General features: G+C 43.8%; 1 protein-coding gene across 1 annotated transcript in view; it reads right to left on the bottom strand.

Annotated features, from left to right (window-relative positions):
- LATS2 (large tumor suppressor kinase 2) overlaps positions 1–23,232 on the bottom strand; it is a 128,936-nt gene that overhangs the window by 80,821 nt on the left and 24,883 nt on the right. Inside the window, exon 2 of the mRNA XM_044073185.1 lies at positions 5,159–6,699. Within this exon, the coding sequence (XP_043929120.1) occupies positions 5,159–6,699 (1,541 nt within the window). The remainder of the gene's footprint in view (positions 1–5,158; positions 6,700–23,232) is intronic.

Genomic DNA, 23,232 nt, shown 5'->3' with positions numbered 1-23,232 from the left:
CTAGGATGTCCCTGGTATGGACCCCTCTGAGAAAGGCTGTAGAGGGAGATGCAGCCCTGGTGGAATGTGATCTTATCCCCTGTGGGGTAGGTTTTCCATGGTGCTTATAGCAGAAATGAATGCAATGGGCTATCCATTTAGAAATGGTTTGCTTTGAAATGGCCTTCCCGTCTGCCCCTGCAGCAAAGCCAACTAGCGGCTGTTCAGATTTTCTGAGAGGCTGAGTCCTGTCCAAATAAAATCTCAGTTGTCTGTGCATGTCCAAAGAGTGCAGAATTCATTCTCCTTTGTTTTGTAGATTCGGGAAAAAGGTAGGCAAATGAATGGACTTGATTTAGGGCCACACTAGACACCACCTTGGGCATAAAGAAAGGATTGATCCTGAGGGACACCCTGTCTGCATGGAAGATAATGAAAGGCTCCACTGCCATGAGGGCATGTAATTCAGACACTCATTGCTGAAATGATGGCTAGAAGGAAGGCTGTTTTCCAAGAAAGGAATTTCAACTCTGCAGTTGCAGTTGGTTCAAATGGAGGGAGAGTGAGCTTTTTCAATACAAAGTTAAGGTCCCACACTGGAGTAGGGGCTCACCTGGGGGGTCTTAAATTTTTAGCACCCTCTGAGGAATTGCTTTAACAGGGAGTGAGAGAAGAGGGGTGTTTAGTATTATAATGTGCTGAAATTGCAGAGGCATGAAATTTAATTGACGAGAAGGATAAGCCCCTGTGGAGCATTTCTGTTAAGTACTGAAGAATATGAGGTAAGCTGGGCACCGTAGTGCCCATACCCTGGGTCTGGCTCCAGGAACAGTATCTTTTCCACTTTTAAGCATAGGATTTTCTAGTACTAGGTCTCCTTGCTTCCAGAATGACATCCAGCACCTGCTTACTGAGGGATGCTATTGGAGAGCTCAAGAAATTAGGTAGGCTGCAAGGTTCAGGGTTTGAAGCTGAGGGTGCAGAATCTGCTCCGCCTGCTGGGACAGCAGGGAAGGTGTCTGAGGTAGGTGCCATGGATCCAGCAGTATCATGCTGCGCAAGAGGGGGCACCAGGGCTGGCGGAGCCAGTCTGGTGCAATAAGTATTGTCCTTGGTTTGCCCTGTTTAATCTTTAGCAGAACCTTCGAGAGGACATGTAGAGGGGGAAAGGCATAAACCGAGAGACTTTCCCAGGTAAAAGACAGGGCATCCACTTTCCAAGCTTGACTGTGGGGAGTCTTTGTGCAGAATTTGTCCAATTGGTAGTTCTGGGGGGAGGCAAACAGGTCTTTCTCTGGAGTCCCCCATTTGTTCCTCAAGAGGTTGAATATTTTTGGTTCCAGTTTCCATTCATGTGGGTCCAAGAGATTTCTGCTTATGTCATCTGCCAGTGAATTTAGCTTGCCTGGCAGGACATGAGCTTGTAGGTGTACTTGGTAGCTCAAGGCTGTGTTCCACAGAGCCATGGCTAGTCTGCAGAGAGGGTATGAGTGGGTTCCCCCCCCCTGCTTGTTTATGTACCACATAAATATGGTGGTGTCTGTCTTTACCAATAATTGTCCTGGAAGGATGTGGTCTTTGAAGGCTGTCAGGGAATTCTGTACAGCTAACATTTCTTTTTGATTGATATGAAGGTGCCTCTGACTTGGGTTCCATTTGCCCTGAATGCACTGCCCTGCCAAGTGAGCCCCCCATGCATAGTCTGATGCGTATGTTGTTAGGGTTTGAGCGGCAGGGGGTAGATTGAAAGGAACTCTGTCTTTATACAAGGAATGATAGGAATCATTGATTCCAGGTCCTGAGAATGTTGACACCATAGGCTTTTTAGATACCATTGTAGGTTCCTCATATGCAGTCTTGCATATGGAATTAGTAGAATGCAAGAGGCCATGAACCCCAGGGCTTGCAAAATTTTCCTTGCAGATAGCTGGGTCTTTGTGCCCAGTAGTTTGAAGTAGGTTGTCAAACAGACTTGTTTCTCTGGCGTGAGGTAAGCCATCTGGGAAGTTGTGTTCAAGCTTGCTCCCAGGAATACAATTTGTTGGCAGGGTACTAGATGAGATTTCTTTTCTTTTATGGTGCACCCCAGCGAGGTTAGAAATTTCTTTATGAATGCCAGATGTTTTAATAGCATGTCCTGGCTTTCTGCCTGAATCAGACAATCGTCCAGGTATGGGTATATCTGAATATCTCTGCCTGCAAAATGCAATGGCTGGAGCTAGACACTTTGTGAATACCCTGGGCGCAGTAGATAAGCCAAAGGGAAGTGCAGAGAACTGATAGTGCATGCAGCCTGCCCTGAAGCGTAGGTATTTCCTGCAAGATTCCCTTATTGGAATGTGCAGGTAAGCTTCCTTTAAGTCTAAGGTTGCCAACCAGGCATCTTAGTCTAGCATAGGAAGTAGCTGTTGAAGTGTTAGCATTCTGAACTTTGGGATTACCAAAAAGGTGTTTAGAACTGAGAGGCTCAGGATAGGACACCAGGAGCTGTCTTTTTTTGGGTACCAGGAAAAGTCTTGAATAAAAACCTTGTCCTCTTTCTTCTGCTGGGGACAGGTTGAATAGCCCTGATACTTAGAACAGAGAGAACCTGCTGTTGAGCCTCTGCCCACTGATTTGGGGGTAGGTCTGGCCAACCGTTTGGGGTTGGTAGGGTGTGGAAGTGGAATCTGTATCCTTGGGAAACTATACTTAAAACCCATTTATCATTTGTCCTAGGTAATGAGTTCCCAGTTTTTTGCATGCAGGGCGAGCTTTCCTCCTAAGGGAGCAGGCAGTTGAGCAGGGCTTGGAAGGGTTAAGGTTAAGTCATTGTGACATTTTTCTGTAGGGGGTGTCTTACTACTTCCTGTTTTGGAAGTGGGAGCCCCCCACTGCCTAGGCATGTGTGTAGTCTGAGACTGTAACCTAGGTGGTCTGCTGTTCCTGGGTTTGGACTGAGAAGGCCTGGAATAGACTGGAAAGGACCAATTCTTTGAAGGCCAGTGCCTACTAAATTTGGGAGGCTGTACTTTCAGGAAATCTTTAACAGTTTGTATAGATTTAGCTTTTTCCTCCATCTTTTTGAAGACTTCTTATGCTTTGTTGCCAAACAGGCAGTCTTGGTTTAAGGGAGCATCCAGTAATTTAGCTTTAACATGATCTGGCAAGTTTTGCTCCTTAAGCCAAGCATGCCTTCTAAGTACAGACCCAGTGACAGCAGCCCTGCAAGATGCTTCTAAAGAGTCAAAACCACACTGCAAAGTATCTTTACCAACTTGTTCAGCAAAATGCATTAAATCCTGTAATTCTTTATGTTCAGCACAGTCAGGAATCAACATAATTTTCTGTTTAGGTAGTCCCATAATATGCTGCTGATACTTTAACATATGAAACTGGCAATTTAAGACCGTAAAGGCCAAAGTAGCAGAAGTGTATACCTTCTTACCCCATCTGTCCAAGGACCTAGAATCTCTATCAGAGGGGTAGGCTTTTTGGCAGCAGTAGCTTTAATGCACTTTGGTCCTTGGGAAATGGTCTCTGGATCCGCAGTAGGATTCTTGAACAGGAACATATGAGAGTCAGGAACCGGTCAGGTTATCTGGGAGCTGGAGGTAAAGTGTCTGGGGACAGGCTAGATTCCAATTAGGCATAATCTATAATGTCCAGAACAGGAGGTATAGCTAAAGGCCTGTGTTGAGGGAGGAGTAAGAATTCCCTAAGCCTCTTTTTGGAGTCAGGGTAATCCTGGCTTTCCCAGCGGAAATGCTCCCTAAGAGTGTGTAAGGTTTCACCAAAAGAAAAATCTTCTGGAGGGGAAGCAGAGAGAATGGAATCTTCTGCATCAGAATCCTCATAGGTAGATAAGGACAAATCCTGGTAATCAGAAGAAATAGAGATTTCAGAATCCTGATCAGAAGAATCGGATGGAAAATCAGTTCTAGGTCCCTTAGTGGGGGAAGGCTGGCTTCCCCTAATTAAAGTAATAAGGTCTTCAGCCATTATAAGCATTTGTTTTTTAGGCATATGGGCCTGACCATGCGGTTTGGACGTCGGTTTTCTAGCCGTGGGTTTAGTTTTAAGCCTGGATGAAGAAGATGGCGTTGGTTTAAAATACAAATCTGTAGGCCTGAATACACCCTCAGAAGCTTGTGCTTGCACAGCAGCTCCGGACCCATCCAAGGTCGAGACATCCGCAGGTTCCATAGTTGAAAAAGCATCTTGCGGCATACTGGACTCCGAATGGGTCTCAGTAGAGGCCTGTGAATCTGAAGAAGTGGGTATCAGGGGCTGCGAAAGCAGCTCACTGAGTACCGGCAAACTGGTGACTAGCTTAACAAAAGCGTCGTTGGCAGTTTTGGACCTATGTGGTCTGCCTCTGTCTTTATCCTTATGTTTTTTTGGAATATCGGGAGTCGGATGGCTTACTGAAGCCATTTCTGGATAGTTAAACCGAGTACCAAAATAATTTGCTGCAAAAATAGACTGACAACGAATAGTTCGGGGGTTGAATAAGGTACAAAACCGACAGAGGGGGATGTCGTGGTCTGGGCCTAAGCAAGGAATGCAGTACGAATGAAAATCTTTATGGGGTACTTGCTTTCCACAGGTAAACTTTTACTGACATCGGTTAAGAGCATGAAAAAGTATCCCCAATGGGGTACTTAGCTTTTTTTCAAAGACTTCGGTTCTGAAACTCGAAAACGAAAATTTCAGGAGTTGGCCGACCGGCACTTGTTAACTGCTTCTGCTTCGGGCACCGCACGGCAAGAAAGATTGATGTAATGGTGTCGGCTGCATGTTTTATATCCCTGATAACCTGACATCATGGAAGAAGAGACAGCATCCAACACAGGAATCCAAGACTCTGGTATCCAGGCCGGCTGAGGGCTACCTGCAGGCAGATAACCCAAATATAATGACTGCAACAGTGAAACACGAAGAACATCACAGCAAATAAGGCAATTTATAGCATAACTTGTGATACAGAGTTTTACTGTAAGTTAATGTGTAATTTGTGATTTATTACTTTACTTCAACATGCAATGCTAAATTGCTACCACTACTCAGCAACTGAGGACTACAACCGTTTTCGTTTGTTTCACAGTATGGCTTGTTCAAACAGAATCCTGCATGTCTTAAAAAAGTAAAATGAATAAAACAAATCAGCACTGTAAACAGAAAATAAACATTTAAATACCTTTGCCATTTCTTGTTCAAGCTGTAGTCGTCTGTTTATTTTTTGGTGATACATTTTCATAACGTTCTCTATGTGTTGTTCCATGTAGAACTTGAAAGCAAAAGGTGAATAGGTCTTAATTCTAGACTCTCTTTTCTCTTCATCTTCAGTATTTTTTCTAACAGGCACAGGGGAGGTCTGTATTTGTTTTTTATCTTTTCCAGGTTTTTCAGATTTAACAGTCTTGCTTGTTTTATCAGCCTTACTACTGTTATCATCTGCTGTATTGCAGGCCAGATTGTGGACCCCACGAAGGCTCTGTTCCACACCATTGCATAAGCAGTTTGAGTCAAACTGCTCTGAACTGTTTGGCATTAATAAATGTTTAGGATAGGGAGGTGGTGGACATCTAGGTTCTTGCATATTATATTCGACTTGTTCTATCCCATAACTAATAGCCCCTCCAACTGAAACAGAATGCTCTCCAATCATTTCTAAATTTTCCATAGCCTGTGCCTGGGCAGGAAGCCACCCTGGGTGGGCTGGCCCCACAGCCTTCTGTGGCTCAGGCCTCATCACTCTCATGCTTTTGACTGGTTGAAGTATGTGAGCTGCTGACACTGTTGTCAAGGTGGGTGATAGGGAAGGATCCAATTTATTAGGACTAGCCTGTCGCACAGGCACTGTTACCTGTTGCTTATGACTGTTGAAGGAATTGGTTCTGCTTGGCACTTTGGCATCTGATCTGTATGGTACAAGCTGCCTTGGCGTTAGCTCGAGTGCTGGGCTTTGCAAAGTATCTTGCCTTGATGGAGAAGTTTGCCATTGCTGAACCTGAGCACCATTAATATCATAGAGATCCAAATTCAGGCTGTCTCTGGATGGAGTCAAAATGTTCTGTGGTACATCTGAAAAATCAAAATCATAAGCTGGAACTCTGCCAATTACATGCATTTGATGGTTGGAAGGACTTGTTTGTCTGTGATGAGAATGTGGAATATACAAATTTGAAGGAGGCTGTGGAAATGGGTGGTTTGGGCTATTCGGAGCTACTGGAACTTTATTCTGAAGGTTTCCAAAGTTGGCCTCCTGCTGCATTTTGTTTTGGAAAGATGGGCTCCGCTGAACACCGTATCCCACAGATTCACCCTGGACCATAGGATGTCTTAAGTAGTGAGTATTATTGGAAGCATGGGCACCCTGCATCTGCAAGGTCTGGGCACTATGATTACTGACTTGATAGTTAATCATGGCAGCATCCACTTTTGCTGGATAGGTTTTCTGCTGGTGCTGATGATTGCTGAGGGCAGGATGAGGACCCACGGAAGGTGGCCTTTGGACAGCTGCATTCATAGCAGTGGATTGTGAGGGAGGAAGCAAAAAGTTAATGTTGGGGACATTCATATATGGTCTTGACACTTCAGCAAGCAAATTTGGACCGTCTGCTCCAAAGCCTGGGCCTTCATACACTGAACTGTTCATGTGATGGTAAGAAGTCAATGAATCATCAGACCCTTCAAAGCCTGGCCTCCAGTCTCCTGTATTCAGTCCTGTGCTTTTTCCTTCAGAAAGGTACACAAGTAAAAAAGAAATCATTCTACAATTAGTATGTGGAAACTCAAGAAGCTGTGTTTTTACTGTTAATTGACTATTAGATGCCATAAAATACAATTCTAATGTCATTCTATACAATTTTAATTGTGTCTAAATCAATGTAACGATTTAATAAGTGACAGATCCCAAATTTAATGCAAACAAACTACATCAGATAAGGCAAAGAATACTTACCATTGTACTCTTCTTATTCTAAACACCTGTTTAATCTGTATGTTACACACAATTACTCTCCTGGAGCATTCATTCATCACCCGTTTCTCCACCTCAACCTACACTTTTTACCACTTTCCTACCTTTTTTTTTACTTTAGTCTCCTTATTCCACATTCATTAATGTACACAAAAAACAGTTTTCATAACAAAATATTTTAGCAGTGAAATTTAAAAAATTTCAATTGTAAATGCTGTATACAACCTATATATTGCAATGTTGTCTTCACACAAGTGTTCCGCTCATAAGCTTACTGCTATTTCAGAAATTCTTTGTTTATATATTTTTATTCAGCTACTTTTTTGTTTGCTCTTTTGGATAACAAACAAACAAATACACAAACGTACATAACATTTTCAAGCAAACGTTGGCTAGTAGGCTAGCACCAGTTAAAATAGTTATAATGTTCACCAGCAGGTGGCAGTATTGCACAGTAGATTTGTTTAAAAATGGCAGAAATGCCAGGGACCCCATGCAAATAAAGGTTGCTGTTGCAGTTGGAATTTTACTGATCTTAGCAGTCCTACCTCTTCCTCAAGTCTAACACTTCAAAACTAAAGTAGAGTGAAGCAAAGAGAGGAAAGGTAAAGGCTTGATGGGTCTATTAGATGCCCATGAAACAGAGGTCTTGTCCAACAGAACTTAGGCAAAAAGACGGAAAGAAATGTGAAACACCACAATGAGTGCTCATATTAAAAATATGCTTCTGATGAGAAGAGAACTGTTTTCAGATAATTGTTTTTATCTTCTACAATCCCGTAACTGATAGATTTTCCACAAAGAATCCCAAGCAGCGATTAGACTGAGAGTCTCAACAAAGTTAGATACTATAAGCTCAACTCAACAAATGGCTTACAGTTAGGAAAGACATTACAACTTAAAACGTGCAAAGGTTACTATGATGCTGTTGTTGTTTGTCTTTTCAGCTTTTCCCGGTTGGGGGTCGCCACAGCAGAACTCCGGTCCACTAATGATTAGCAGTATATTTTTTATGGTGCCGAGTTGCCAGCCCGAAGCCCAACCTTCAGCGAAGGCACACCCATTCACACATGTCTTTCGGAGGCCACTCGACCGCGGGGAGGACATGCAGACTCCACGCAGAAGGCACTCCAGACAAGAATCGAATGGGAGAACCTCTTGCTGTGAGGCAACAATGCTACCGCTGTACCACCGTGGCTTCATGCAAAGGTTACTAAGATAAAGTTAACAATACATACATGGAAGATGCTGTTTAGGAACTGGCTTGATGGTGTTTAAGAGAAGAGTACTTTCTGCACACCCCAGACTCCCTGATGAATCCCATTTCCTTATTCACACAACAGTATACAAGCACTATTGTCTGACATTAAGCAGCATATCCACAAAGAGTAAAAGAAGATGGTTGGACTTTGTCACTGAAAAGTGATACAGAAGACGTATAGCCAGCCTTAGGCATAGGCCAACTAGGCAGCTGCCTAGGGCGCTGCTCTAGCAGGGGAGCTTTTCCAGTATTTATTTGGTGTAGGTAAACCAGGATGGGGGCACCAGGTGGTGTGGGGGGGTGCTGTGGAGCCCTTTTGCCTAGGGCACCAAATGACCTAAGGCTGCTCCTGAGAAGACGGGAAGGGGTACAACAGGAAGACGAGACAGGACAGCTCTGGGGTGACATTAAGTATTTTTTCCACAGAGGTTTGTTGGTGAATGGAACACCACTCATTAGAAGGCTGTTTTTAAATACTGGAGAAATTTATGCCAATATGAAAAAAAATGACACTGTTTTAGCACGACACAGAAAAGTAGGATATCAGCTGAAAAGGAACCCTATTTTTTTCATTAAGTAGACAAAGATTTTAAACCTGTTAAAATATTGTTATGAACACTGTTGTCATGTACATTAATGGATGTGGAATCATAAGACTAAAGTAAAAAAATGTAGGAAAGTCGGGATAACTTGTCTTTATTTAAGGAAAAGATCTACATTTCTGTGACTTAAAAACATCTGCCAGTGAACTATATACCACTGCATATGGTGTGTAAAGTGATGAACAGCACTTTTACCCCACTTGTGAAAATTTACAGCCCCGTTATATTAAATTAAAAAATGTACTTTCCTATGTTAAGCCACTGATATAAACAGTGAACTTTAACCTCACCAACCATTACATATGCTCAGGGAAGCATCCATTCAAGTCTGTGGATTCAATTCATGATATCTGTAAGGTGACATCACTTAGGGACACATTGCATGTATTTGGGCAATGGTTTAATGAAAAGTTTGCAAACCTTTTTTGTTAAATTGTAATCCTAAAATCACAAGGAATGAAAAAGGGGAAAATGTTATCACTTAACTCACAGATGCTGTGATGTACACAGAACATCTGCAAATCAATTTTGTGAAAGAGATATACATGTACAAGTGAAAACAAATATTGAACTGGTGTACAAACAACACATCTTTAACAACTAACATAAGACCTGTACGTTCAGAATGCATAATGTGAAAGTGAAGAAAAAAAAACAAGCTATTGTTTGTCTTTCCAGAATAAAACATCTGTCAAGATATGAATGGACTGTGGATTCTAAATGTAAAACACATTAAAAGAAGTGATGTTCGTCACTTTTTGCAAGAATGAACTTATGAAAGGCTGATATGATATGTAAATAAAGCACAGTGAAGAAGTATGATTCTAACATGATACTAAAAAGATGTATGAAACAATCCTAATGCACTGCACTACAACTTCATTTTACAGAGTAGCTTAACTTTGTGGAAATCTTCCTTGTTCTTACAAAGACCTCAATGACTCTTATGTAAGATTCTACACCTAGCTGCCACTCTACCTTCAACAATCAAGTAACACAATGAAGAAACCTACAAAAAGATGTGATAGCGTTTACTTTCTTGGGAGCAATAGCATATGGCCTATCATCGAAATAGGAGAAGAAAGTGCATGAGATTCAGAAGACCATGTGCTTCTTTGCCAGATGCCACCATGAAGATGCACCTTCACCTTCCAAGTGGGAAAACATGTTGGGAATGAACTTGCAGATACCCCTCCAATCATCAAGGTAAGTCTTGAAGGAGATAGTACAGTCATTCAGATTTAACACACAGGGGCAATTTACTGTACAGATGTGGCAACAATTGGGTAAAGACTCCAGCCCCTAATGTACTTTACTTGCAAATTCATAATTTCACACACTAGAAGTAGGCTAACTGCTGTTGTGGGCCATCTTAAGCCTAGCCAGTTACCCCATGTGAGAATAAAACCCTGCGCCTTGTGTCTGTAAGGTAAACACCTTAACCATTATGCCAACCTCCCACCCTGTTGGTGAAGGTTCAGATCCTAGGTTCAGGCGTCTTTGTAGCCACTTGTTCTGACAAGTATAACAGATCCATTAGGGTGAGGTATTTTGACAGCAGAATGACAGCAGTGAATGCCAGCCATACATCTCCAAGCAAGAGTCTATATTTGAGAGACTTCTAGGATTAGGGCTTTTAGTCTGCCTAGGTAATGAAGGGTATTTGAGTCAATAATTTTTTTTGACAGGATTCTTTGGGGCCTTTTTAGAAGCATGATGTATCGGCCTAGATACATGTTGAATGGGGATACTGTACTCAACAATTGGTCTAATTAAGATATTGGACAGATGGACATCAGCATACTTTGACCTACATGAGATACCTTTGAAAATGAGTTGTGATAGGATTTTCTAACTACTACCATCCTTAATGTGGTGGCCTAAGGTGAGGGAACTGTCAACTTAACTGCTGAGATCCTAGATTAATATGTCCATATAAAGAGCAGTGCTGCATATACTGCATGTTTTAGCAGAAGGGAATTTCCTAAAGTTGACAATAATACACTTTTTTGCATTTAGTTTCAGTTCTTTCTGTACACCATTGGTTTGTAAGGACTAGTTTTTGGTGAAATGTAACTGCATCAATGGGGTAACAGATGATAATCTCTAGCTTGCAGTCACTGGTGAATCTGGTTTGCCACAGGTCAGGGTTTGTGGTATGGGGGGGGCCCCCAAAAAATATATACCAAAAAGGAGGAGTCCTGGTACTAAGTCCAATGGCAGACAACTGGTTACTTTTTAAGTGGCACCTGCCACCTTAATTCTGTGACTTCTATCCTTCAGTCATTATGCAATCCATCTTACCATTTAAGGATCTAATTTTAGTTACTTTAGCTTGTTTACAATACCAGCGTGGGGTACAGCATTGAAGGCCTTGGTTGGATCAAGATATGCTATTTAGATTAAGTGGACACTGTCCACTGCCTCTGTAATAATGAAAAGACATGATATGCCCTTGATGAAGTCAAACTGTTATGGGTCCACTTGTATAAGATTTTTAATATTGCACATTATGAGGTTGAACACAAGTTCCATGATCTTGAAAGGAAGGTTAGTCAGATTGATGGACTTCAAATTCCTGGAGTCTATGATGTAGCCTCCTTTACACAGAGGCATCACCACAGCAGTTTTCCAAACTTCTCAGCTATACTTGAGGCAAGGCTTACCTCTATGCACACATGAAAAAAATGAAGCTATTACTTGTGTGGCAGTTGCTTTACAAGAATAACACCTCCAAATTCTTTTAAGCATCAGAAGCTTAAGACCTTGTTTCCAATTAAGCTGCTAAATGGAAGCCTCTACAGTGGTCACTCTGCACCTGATGCCATGGCAATAAAATGATTAAAATTTAAACTTAAGTGTATGGGGACTAAACTGTGTGAGATCCTCACTGCAGCAATGCAGCTTTAAATAAAAAGTTCTTAATTCAGCAGTAATTATGTGCTGATGTTATGTCATCAGATCAATACAGTACAGTTGTGTACACTTACCATAAATGTAGATGTTCGAGTGTATTCACTGTTGCAGTCATCACATTTGGGTTATCTGCTTGCAGGTAGCCCTCAGTCGACCTGATTATCAAAGTCTTGGGTCCTGCGTCAGTTGCTGTCTCATCTTCCATGACATCAGGTAGTCAGGGGTATAAAGCATGCAGACAACGCCATTACATCTGTTTTTCTTGCCCCAGATGTCAGGTGCCCTCATAATGGGAAGCAATTATATACAAGGTTACACCTTCAACAAAAAAGCAAATACACCAAAAAGCTTTAAGCATAGTAAACAAGAATAGAGGTCTAGTCAATAGAAGTCAGGGGGCTGGAGGGGGGGGGGGGGTAACCAGGACTGCAGCAGTGAATAAACTCGAACATCTGCATTTATGGCAAGTGTACACAACTGTACTATGTTCTTTGTGTTTCACAGTTGCAGTCATCACATTTGGGTAGATTCTCAAAGCCAAGGATGGGAGGAGGCAATTAGATAGCATTTGGACCAGCTAAAAGGCCCTGCAAGACTGCAGTGGTAAAGCCAGCTCTGGATTTATAAAAAATTGGCAAGTGGTAATGCTTGTTGAAGGTATGTACAGAACTCCAGGTAGCAGCTTCTAGGATGTCCCTGGTAGGGACACCTCTGAGAAAGGCTGTAAAGGTAGATGCAGCCCTGGTTGAATGTGGTCTTATCCCCTGTGGGGTAGGTTTTCCATGGTGCTTATAACAGAAATGAATGCAATGGCCTATCCACTTAGAAATGGTTTGCTTTGAAATGGCCCTTCCCCTCTGCCCCTGCAGCAAATGCCACAAGCAGCTGTTCAGATTTCCTGAGAGGCTTAGTCCTGTCCAAGTAAACTCTAAGTTGTCTGTGCACGTCCAAGGAGTGCAGTATTCGTTCCCCTTTGTACTGTGGATTAGAAAAGAAGGTTGGCAAATGAATGGACTGATTAAGGGCCACACTGGATACCACCTTGGGCATAAAGGAGGGATTGGTCTTGAGGGACACCCTGTCCACATGAAAGATGATGAAAGGCTCCACTACCATGAGGGCCTGTAATTCAAACACCCTTCTTGCTGAAGTGATGGCTGGAAGGAAGACTATTTTCCAAGAAAGGAATTTCAACTCTGCATTTGTAGCTGGCTCAAAGGGAGGAAGAGTGAGCTTTTCCAATACAAACTTAAGGTCTCAGGCTGGAGTAAGGACTCTCCTGGCTGGTCTTAAGTTTCTGGCCCCTCTGAGGAATTGATTCAACTGTGGATGAGAGATGAGGGGTGGTTCTGTGTTGTAATGTGCGGAAATGGCTGAGGCATGAATTTTGATGGAAGAAAAGGAAAGGCCCTAGTTAAGTATCTCAGTTAAGTATAAGAATATGAGGTAAATTGGGTCCTGCTGTGCCCATCCCCTGAGTATGGCTCCAGGAACCGAATCTTTTCCATTTTTCAGCATAGGATTTTCTAGTACTAGGCCTCCTTGCCTCCAGAATGACATCCATCACTTGCTTACTGAGGGATACTAACGGAGAGATCAGGTAATTGGCCAGGCTGCAAGGTTCAGGGTTTGAAGCTGTGGGTGCAGAATCTGGCCCTCCTGCTGGGACAGCAGGGCAGGGGTCTGAGGCAGGTGCCATGGTGCCAGCAGTGACACACTGCGCAAGAGGGGGTACCAGTGTTGGCATGGACAGTCCGGTGCAATCGGAATTGTCCTTGGTTTGTCCTGTTTGATCTTTAGTAGCACTTTGGAGAGGAGAGGCAGAGGGGGAAAGGCATAAACTGATAGGTTTTTCCAGGTGAAGGACAGGGCATCCACTTTCCAAGCTTGTCTGTGGGGAGTCCTTGTGCAGAATTTGTCCAATTGGTAATTCTGAGGGGAAGCAAACAGGTCTATCTCTGGGCTCCCCCATTTGTTTCTCAACATGTTGAATATCTTTGGTTCCAGTTTCCACTTGTGTGGGTCCAAGAGATTTCTGCTTAGGTCGTCTGCCAGTGCATTTAGCTTTCCTGGCAGGAACTGAGCCTGTAGGTGCACTTGGTAACTCAAGGCTGTGTTCCACACAGCCATGGCTAGTCTTCAGAGAGGATATGAGCGGGTTCCTCCCTGCTTGTTTATGTACCACATAACAGTGGTGTTGTCCGTCTTTACCAATAATTGTCCTGGAAGAATGTGGTCCTTGAAGTCTGTCAGAGCATTCTGTACAGCTAACATTTCTTTTTGATTGACATGCAGGTGCATTTGACTTGGGTTCCATTTGCCCTGAATGCACTGCCCTGCCAAGTGAGCCCCCCCCCCCCCCATGCATAGTCTGATGTGTCTGTTGTTAGGGTTTGGGCGGCAGGGGGTAGAGTGAATGGCAGTCCCTTGTTTTGGTGGCAGGCCTCTGCCCACCAAAGGAACTCTATCTTTAGACAAGGTATGATAGGAATCATTGATTCTAGATCCTAAGAATGTTGACACCAGAGGCTTTTTAGATGCCACTGCAGTTTCCTCATATGCAGTCTTGCATATGGAATTAGTAGAATGCAAAAGGCCATAAACCCCAGTGCTTGCAGTATTTTCCTTGCAGATAGCTGGGTCTTTGTGGCCAGTAGATTGAAGTAGACTGTCAAATGAAATTGTTTCTCTGGCATGAGGTAGACCATCTGGGAAGTTGTATTCAAGCTTGCTCCCAGGAATACAATTTGTTGGCAGGGTACAAGATTTGATTTACTTTTGTTTATGGTGTACCCCAGAGAAGTTAGCAATTTCTTTACAAATGCCAGACGATTTAATAGTATGTCCTGGCTTTCTTCCTGAATTAGACAATCGTCCAGGTATTGGTATATTTGAATATTTCTTTGCCTGCAAAATGCAATGACTGGAGCTAGGCACTTTGCAAATACCCTGGGCGCAGTAGATAAGCCAAAGGGCAGTGCAGAGAACTGATAGTGCATGTAGCTTACTCTGAAGCGTATGTATCTTCTTCAAGATTCCCTTATTGGGATGTGCAGGTAGGCTTCCTTTAAATCCAGTATTGCCAACCAGGCATTTTTGCCTAGCATGGGAAGCAGCTGATGAAGAGTTAGCCTCTTGAATTTTGGGATTACCAAAAATGTGTTCAGAATAGACAGGTCCAAGCTAGGATGCCAGGAATTGTCTTTCCTGCGTATCAGGAAAAGTCTTGAGTAAAAACCTTGCCCCCATTCTTCTTGTGGGACAGGTTGAATAGCCCTGATGCTTAAAAGAGAGAGAGAAAGTACAGTTGTGTACCTACCATAAATATAGATGTTCGAGTGTATTCACTGTTGCAGTCATTACAATAGGGTTATCCTGCTGGCAGGCTACCCGCAGTCGGCCTGAATTCCAAAGTCCTGGTCCAGCATCGGTTGCTGTCGCCTCTTCTCTGATGTCAGTGCGCCAGGGGTATAAATGATGCAGCCAATGCCATTTTCTTCAGTTTTTCTTGCCCCAGATGTCAGGTGCCCTCTAAAGGGTAGGCTAAATTATGCCAATAAGCATGCATGCACTAAAGAAAAATATTCCTTCATCTACAAGCAAATACACCACACAGGTTGTATAGAATAGAGAAGTACAGATAAGTCCCAGCAAAGGAAAGGGGGATGGTGGGAGGGTAACCTGGACTGCAACAGTGAATACACTTGAACATCTACATTTATGGTAGGTACACAACTGTACTATGTTCATCGTGTTTCACTGTTGCAGTCATTACAATTGGGTTGAATCCCAAAGCTAAGGTTGGGAGGCTGGGGCTAAATAGGATTAGGAGAGGCTATGAGGCCCTGCAGAACTGCAGTGGCAAAGCCTGCCCTGGATTTACAGTAGAGAGGTAAGTGATAGTGCTTTGTAAAAGTGTGCACTGAACTCCCAAGTTGCAGCCTCTAAGATGTCTTTGGTTGGTACTCCTCTGAGGAAGGCTGCTGCTCTGGTTGAATGGGGCCTAACGCCCTTAGGCACTGATTTGCCATGTTGTGAATAGCAGAAACGAATGCAGTGGCCTATCCACTTTGAAATAGTCTACTTTGAGATAGGCTTTCCTTGTGATCCTGCAGCATATGCCACTAGAAGTTGGTCAGTCTTTCTGAAAGCTTTGGTTCTGTGCAAGTAGAAGCGTAGCTGCCTGTGAATGTCCAAAGAATGCAGAAGTATCTCACCCTTATTCTGTGGGTTTGGATAAAAGGTAGGCAAATTAATTGTTTGATTAAGGGCCACACTGGACACTACCTTAGGCATAAATGTCGGGTTTGTCTTCAGAGAAACCCTGTCTGGATGGAAAATGATAAAAGGTTCCACAGCCATGAGTGCCTGTAACTCTGAGACTCGTCTTGCAGAGGTTATTGCTATGAGCAAAGCTGTTTTCCAGGATAAGAATTTTATATCAGCTGTAGAGGCTGGCTCAAAAGGAGGCAGTGTGAGTTTTTCCAAGACATAACTGAGGTTCCATGCAGGTATTTGTGCTCTCCTTGGAGGTCTTATCTTTTTGTCCCCCTCTGAGGTACTGCCTTAGTAATGGATGAGAAAAAATAGGTGGTTCTGTATTGTAATGAGCTGAAATGGCAGAGGCATGAATCTTTATTGATGAAAAGGATAGGCCTTTGTCCAGCATCTCAGTTAAATATTGCAAAATCTGAGGGATATTTGGAAAAATCGTGTCAATTCCTTGTGCCTGGTTCCAAGCACATAATCTCTTCCATTTGTCTGCATAGGATTTTCTGGTGCTAGGCATCCTGACCTCCAAAATAACATCCATCACCGCTTTAGAGAGAGGTGTGTTTTGTATGGCTACATTATCCACCATGCTGCCAGATTTAAGGTCCTGAGTTGGCTGTGCAGGATCTGATTGTTTTGTTGGGTCAATAAGTGAGGAATTTGAGGCAATGTCCAGGCTGGGCATTAAGACAAGTTTTTTAGGATTGGGTACCAGTGCTGGTGGGGCCAGTCTAGGGCAATCAATATCATTTTTGGCTTCTCTTGTCTGACCTTTAGGAGTACCTTGGGGAGGAGAGGCAGTGGAGGAAAGGTATATACTGTTAGGTTTTTCCAGCTGAAAGATAGAGCATCCACTTTCCATGCTTGTTTGTGATAAGTCCTTGTGCAGAATCTCTGTACTTGGCAGTTGTGAGGGGAGGCAAATAGGTCTATGTCTGGGCATCCCCATTTCCTTGTTATCTTGCTGAAGACTTGTGGATCCAATTTCCACTCATGGGGATCCATTAGGTTTCTGCTTAGTTCATCTGCCAGAGTATTTATCTTTCCTGGCAGGAATTGTGCTTGCAGATGTACTTGGTAAGTCAATGCTGTATCCCACAAAGTCATGGCTAGTCTGCAGAGGGGGTAGGAATGTGTGCCTCCCTGCTTGCTTATGTACCACATGACTGTAGTATTGTCCGTCTTTATGAATAGCTGTCCTGGATGAAGTAGATCCTTGAAGGCTGTGAGGGCATTTTGAACAGCTAGCATCTCTTTTTGATTGATATGTAGATGCATTTGGCTTGTGGTCCATGTGCCCTGAATACATTTTCCTGACATATGGGCCCCCCAGGCGTAATCTGATGCATCTGTTGTTAATATCTGCCTGGCTGTGGGTAAAGTGAATGGCTGTCCCTTGTTGTGGTGACAGGCCTTTGCCCACCATCGAAACTCCTGTTGCAGGCAGGGAATGAGGGTAATTATTGTTTCCAGGCTGTGGCAATGTGGAGTCCAAACACTTTTTAGAAACCATTGTAGTTCCTCATGTGCAGTTTTGCATATGGAATTAGCAGAATGCAGGATGCCATGAATCCCAAAGCCTGCAGAATTTTTCTTGCAGATAACTGGGTCTTTGTTGCCAACGTTTTGAAATAAGTAGTCAGTTGTCTTTGCTTGTCTGGCGTGAGATAAGCCATCTAGGCAGTTGTATTTAAGCTTGCACCCAGGAATATTATCTCTTGAGAGGGTACTAGTTTTGATTTCTTTTCGTTTACATTGTACCCTAGGCATGTTAGCAATCTTTTTACAAACGCCAGATGCTGTAGTAGAATGTCCTTGTTCTCTGCTTGAATAAGACAGTCGTCCAAAGTAAGGATAAATTTGTATTCCTCTTTGTCTGCAAAAAGCAATTACTGATGCCAAGCATTTTGTGAAGACACTGGGCGCAGTAGATAAGCCAAAGGGCAGTGCAGAGAATTGGTAGTGCATTGAGCCAGCTATAAATCTGAGGTATCTTCTGCACGATTGTCTTATTGGGACATGCAGGTATGCCTCTTTTAGGTCTAAAGTCACAAGCTAAGCCTTTCTGCCCAGCATGGGCAGAAGCTGCTGCAGAGCCAACATTCTGAATTTCGGAATATCCAGAAATGTGTTTAGAATAGACAGGTCCAATATTGGTCTCCAGGCTTTGTCCTTTCTGGGCACCAAGAACAGTCTTGAGTAAAATCCTAGTTCCTGCTCTTGTTGTGGTACTCTCTGAATGGCCCTCATGTCCATGAGGGATGAAACTTGGTTTTGTGCCTCTGCCTATTGGTTGTGTGGCAGGTCTGGCATACCGTTTGTCCTTGGCAGGGTGTGAAAGTGGAACCTGTAGCCTTGTGACACTATATTCAAGACCCATTTGTCCTGGGTGATCATGTGCCAATTTTGTGAAAAAAGTGCTAGTTTTCCCCCTAAAGGAGTTGCCAGAAGATAAGTGCTTGGTGCTGGCAGGGGAAAGTCATTGAGACTGTTTTCTGTATGGCTGTGATTTATCTTCTCTGCTTTTGGAGGTAGAAGCACCCCACTGTTTAGACCTGTATGAGCCTTGGGGCTGGGATCTGCCTCTGGGGCGTCTGTATCTGCCTCCTTGTGGCCTGTCTGACACTGGAAAGGACCAATTTTTTGTAGGCCAGTTCCTGCTAAATCTGGGAGGCTGTACCTGTAAGAAATCCTTGACTGTTTGCATAGATTTAGCTTTGTCCTCCGTTTTCTTCAACACCTCTTCTGCTTTAACACCAAACAAGGCATCATGCTGTAATGGAGCATCTAATAATTTTGCTTTAACATGATCAGGCAGATTCTGATCCTTTAACCAAGCATGCCTCCTAATGACAGAACCCGTAACAGCGGCCCTGCAGGAGGCCTCCAGAAAATCAGAACCACATTGCAAAGTATGCTTTCCCACTTGTTCAGTTGCATGCAATAAATCCTGCATTTCTTTGTTTTCTGCACATTCAGAATTTGTCAACATTTTCTGTTTAAGCAGTGACATAAGGTATTGCTGATATTTAAACATATGAAACTGACAATTTAAGGCCCTTACGGCCAAAGGAGCAGAAGTGTAAATCTTTTTCCCCATCTGTCCAGGGCCCTTGAATCCCTATCAGTGGGGATAGGGTTTTTTGCAGTGGAAGCCTTGACACCCTTGGGACCCTGAGAGATAGTTTCTGGGTCAGCAGCAGGGTTTTTATAAAGAAATTTGTGTGAATCAGGAACCCTGTAGTATCTGTCTGGCTTAACAGGAGCAGGTGGTAAAGAGTCAGGAGACAGACCAGACTCTGAAAATACATCATCTACAATGTCTAAAACAGGAGGAATAGCAAGGGGCCTGTGCTGAGGTAATAAAAGGAAATCTCTGAGCCTTTTCTTAGATTCTGAGTAATCTTGGCTCTCCCAGTGGAAGTGCACCTGTATAGTATGCAGGGTCTCCCCAAAAGAATAATCCTCAGGAGGAGAGGCTGAAGGGATAGATTCTTCAGCATCAGAATCCTCACAGGGAGGAAGAGTGTATTCCTGTTCAGAAGAGGAATCAGAGGAAATGGAAACCTGATCTGAAGATGCATTTTCTGTCTGTTACCTAGGCCTCTTATCAGGAGGGGGATGGGAACCCCTGATCAAAGTAATTAGGTCTTCGGCCATTTTAAGCATCTGTTTTTTAAGCATGGAGGCCTGTCCAGGGGAATGTTGTACTTGATTCTTTGTCTTTAGAGGTGCTTTAGTCTTTGCCTTTGAAGCTGAAGTCGTTTTCACATACAACTGTGCAGGTCTGAAAACACCCTCAGAAGCCGATGCCTGCTCAGCAGCTCCAGACCCATCTGAGGGAATAGTTTCCGAGGGTCCTTGAGTTTCCAGTGGCATAGTCGGCTCTGTGTGGGAGTCGGAAGCGGCCTGTGGCTCTGAGGTAGCGGGCGTCAGGGGCTGCAAAAGCGCCTCACTGAGAACCGGCCAACTGGCGACTGGCCTAGCAGAAGCCACGCTGTCGGTTTTGGAACTCGGTTGCCTGTCCTTTTCTTTGCGTTTTTTATAAACTCCGGTAGTCGGCTGTTCCGACGGCATTATATAATTAAATCTTCTGTCAAAGTAATGAAATGCAAAATCGAACCGAAGCTTAATAGTGCATTGGTTAAATCTAGCACAAAACCGACAACTAGCAACGTCGTGGTCAGGGCCTAGGCAAGGAATACAGTAAGAATGAAAATCCTTATGAGGTATTTGCTTCCCACAAGAAATACAATTATTAACTTTTTCTGACATCGGTCTGGAGCAAGAAAAAAGTTTCCCCATCGGGGTACTTAGCTTTAATGAAGACTTTGGATCTGAAATTCGAATTTGAAAATCTCAGGAGTTGGCTGACTGGTACTTGCGAACTGCTTTTGCTTCGGGCACCGTGCGGCACGAAAAACTGAAGAAAATGGCGTCGGCTGCATCTTTTGTACCCCTGGCGCACTGACGTCAGGGAAGAGGCGACAGCAACCAATGCCGGACCAGGACTTTGGAATTCAGGCCGACTGCGGGTAGCCTTGCCAGCAGGATAACCTTATTGTAATGACTGCAACAGTGACACACAATGAACATCCTGCTTTTGAGCCTGTGCCCACTGATTTGGGGGTAGGTCTGGTCAACCGTTTGGGGTTGGTAAAGAGTGTAAGTGGAATCTATATCATTGGGAAACTATTTAGAATCCATTTATTTTGGGTAATGAGTTCCCATTTTTTTGCATGCAGGGCGATCTTTCCCCCAAAGGAACAGTCAGTTGAGCAGGGCTTGGAAGGTTTAAAGCTAAGTCACTGAGACAATTTACCATAGGAGGGAGTCTTACTACTCCTTGCTTTGGAAGTGGGAGCCCCCCCACTGCTTAGTCCTGTGAGCACCCTGGGGCTGGAGTCTGGGTGTTCTGCTGGTTCTGGGTTTGGACTGAGAAGGCCTGGAAGAGGCAGGAAAGGACAAATTCTTAGAGGGCCAATGCCTACTAAATCTGGGAGGCTGTACTTGCAGGAAATCTTTAACAGTTTGCATAGCTTTAGCTTTTTCCTCCATCTTTTTAAGTACTTTTTCTGCTTTGTTGCCAAACAGGTGGTCATGGTTTAAGGGAGCATCCAGTAATTTAGCTTTAACATGATCTGGCAAAGATTGTTCCTTAAGCCAAGCATGCCTTCTAAGTACAGACCCAGTGACAGCAGCCCTGCAAGATGCCTCTAATGAATCAAAACCACATTGCAAAGTATGTTTTCCCACTTGTTCAGCAGAATGCATTAAATCCTGTAATTCTTTATTTTCAGCACAGTCAGGAATCAAAATCATTTTCTGTTTAAGCAATCCAATAATATGCTACTGATACTTCAACATATGAAACTGGCAGTTTAAGGCCCTAATGGCTAACGTTGCAGAAGTGTATACCTTTTTACCCCATCTATCCAGCGCCCTGGAATCTCTAGCAGAGGGGGTAGGATTTTCGGCAGTAGTGGCCTTAATGCCCTTGGGTCCCTGTGAAAATGGTCTCAGGATCCGCAGTAGACTTTTTAAAGGGGAACTTGTGAGAGTCAGGTACCCTGTAACACTTATCAGGTTTTCTGGGAGCAGGAGGTAAGGTGTCAGGGGCCAGGCTAGATTCCAAGAAGGCATCATCTACAATGTACAGTACAGGAGGGATAGCTAAAGGCCTGTGTTGAGGCAGGAGTAAGAATTCCCTAAGCCTCTTTTTGGAGTCAGAGTAATCCTGGCTTTCCCAGCGGAAATGCTCCCTAAGAGTATGCAAGGTTTCTCCAAAAGAGAAATCCTCTGGAGGGAAAGCAGAGGGAATGGAGTCCTCTGCATCAGAATCCTCATAAGTAGATAAGGGCAAATCCTGGTCATCAGAAAAAACAGAAATTTCAGAATCCTGATCAGAAGAATCAGAAAGAAAATCAGTTCTAGGTCTCTTAGAGGGTGGCGTCCCCTGATTAGTGTAATAAGGTCTTCAGCCATTCTTATCATTTGTTTTTTAGGCATAGATGCCTGACCATGCGTTCTGGACGTCAGTTTTCTGGGCATGGATCGAGAAGAAGATGGCGTTGGTTTAATATGCAAGTCAGTAGGCCTGAATGCACCCTCAGAAGCTGGTGCCTGCACAGCGGCTCCAGACCCATCCAAGGTAGAGACATCCGCAGGTTCCACAGTCAAAGAAGCATCTTGCGGCATAATGGACTCCGAATGGGTCTCAGTAGAGGTCTGCGAATCTGAAGTAGCGGGTATCAGGGGCTACGAAAGCACCTCACTGAGTGCCGGCGACCTGGCGACTAGCTTAGGAGAAGTGTCGTCGGCAACTTTGGACCTATGCGGTCTGTCTCTGTCTTTATCTTTGCGTTTTGTCGGAATGTCAGTAGTCGGGTGGCTTACTGAAGCCATTTCTGGATAATTGAACAGAGTACCAAATATTTAGATGTGAAAATAAACTGATGACAAATAGTACGAGGTTTGAATAAGGCACAAAACCGACAGTGAGGTACGTCGTGGTCTGGGCCTAGGCAAGGAATGCAGTATGAATGAAAATCTTTATGAGGTATTTGCTTTCCACAAGAAATACAATAGTTAACTTTTACTGACATCGGTTTACAGCAAGAAAAAGGTTCCCCAAAGGGGTACTTAGCTTAGTTGAAGACTTCGGATCTGAAATTCGTTGTGTCTTTCAGCTTATCCCGCTTAGGGGTCGCCACAGCGGAACTCCGGTCCGCTAATGTTTGGTAGTGGATTTTTACATGCCAAGTTACCAGCCCTGACGCACAACCTTCAACGAAGGTACGCCCATTCACACATGCCTCCACACAGAAGACGCTCTAGCTGAGAATTGAACGGGACAACGTCTTGCTGTGAGGCGACAATGCTACCGCAGCACCATTACCGCGGGTCGGATCTGAAACTCAAAAACGAAAATTTCAGGAGTCGGCTGACCGGCACTTGTGAACTGCTTCTGGCACAGCACGGCAAGAAAGACTGATGTAATGGCGTCGGCCTCAATACTTGATAATCAGGCCGACTGAGGGCTACCTGCAAGTAGATAACCCAAATGTGATGACTGCACCAGTGAAACACAAAGAACATCCTATGTTGTGGGGGGGGGGGATAGTACCATAGCTGTCTGAAGGCTGTGGAAGGCTCCATTAGATATGGGGGTCTGCAAATCAGTGATCCTTTGGGGAGTAAGTGACACCAAGAAGAGGGTCTCCAGGAGATCTTCATCT

The sequence above is a fragment of the Protopterus annectens genome, chromosome 5.part1, assembly GCF_019279795.1.
Source record: "Protopterus annectens isolate FY-2018-M chromosome 5.part1, PAN1.0, whole genome shotgun sequence".
NCBI classification, from domain to species: Eukaryota; Metazoa; Chordata; order Ceratodontiformes; family Protopteridae; genus Protopterus; species Protopterus annectens.
The sequence above is the reverse complement of the archived record's forward strand: the minus strand, read 5'-3'. Positions and strand labels throughout refer to the sequence as shown.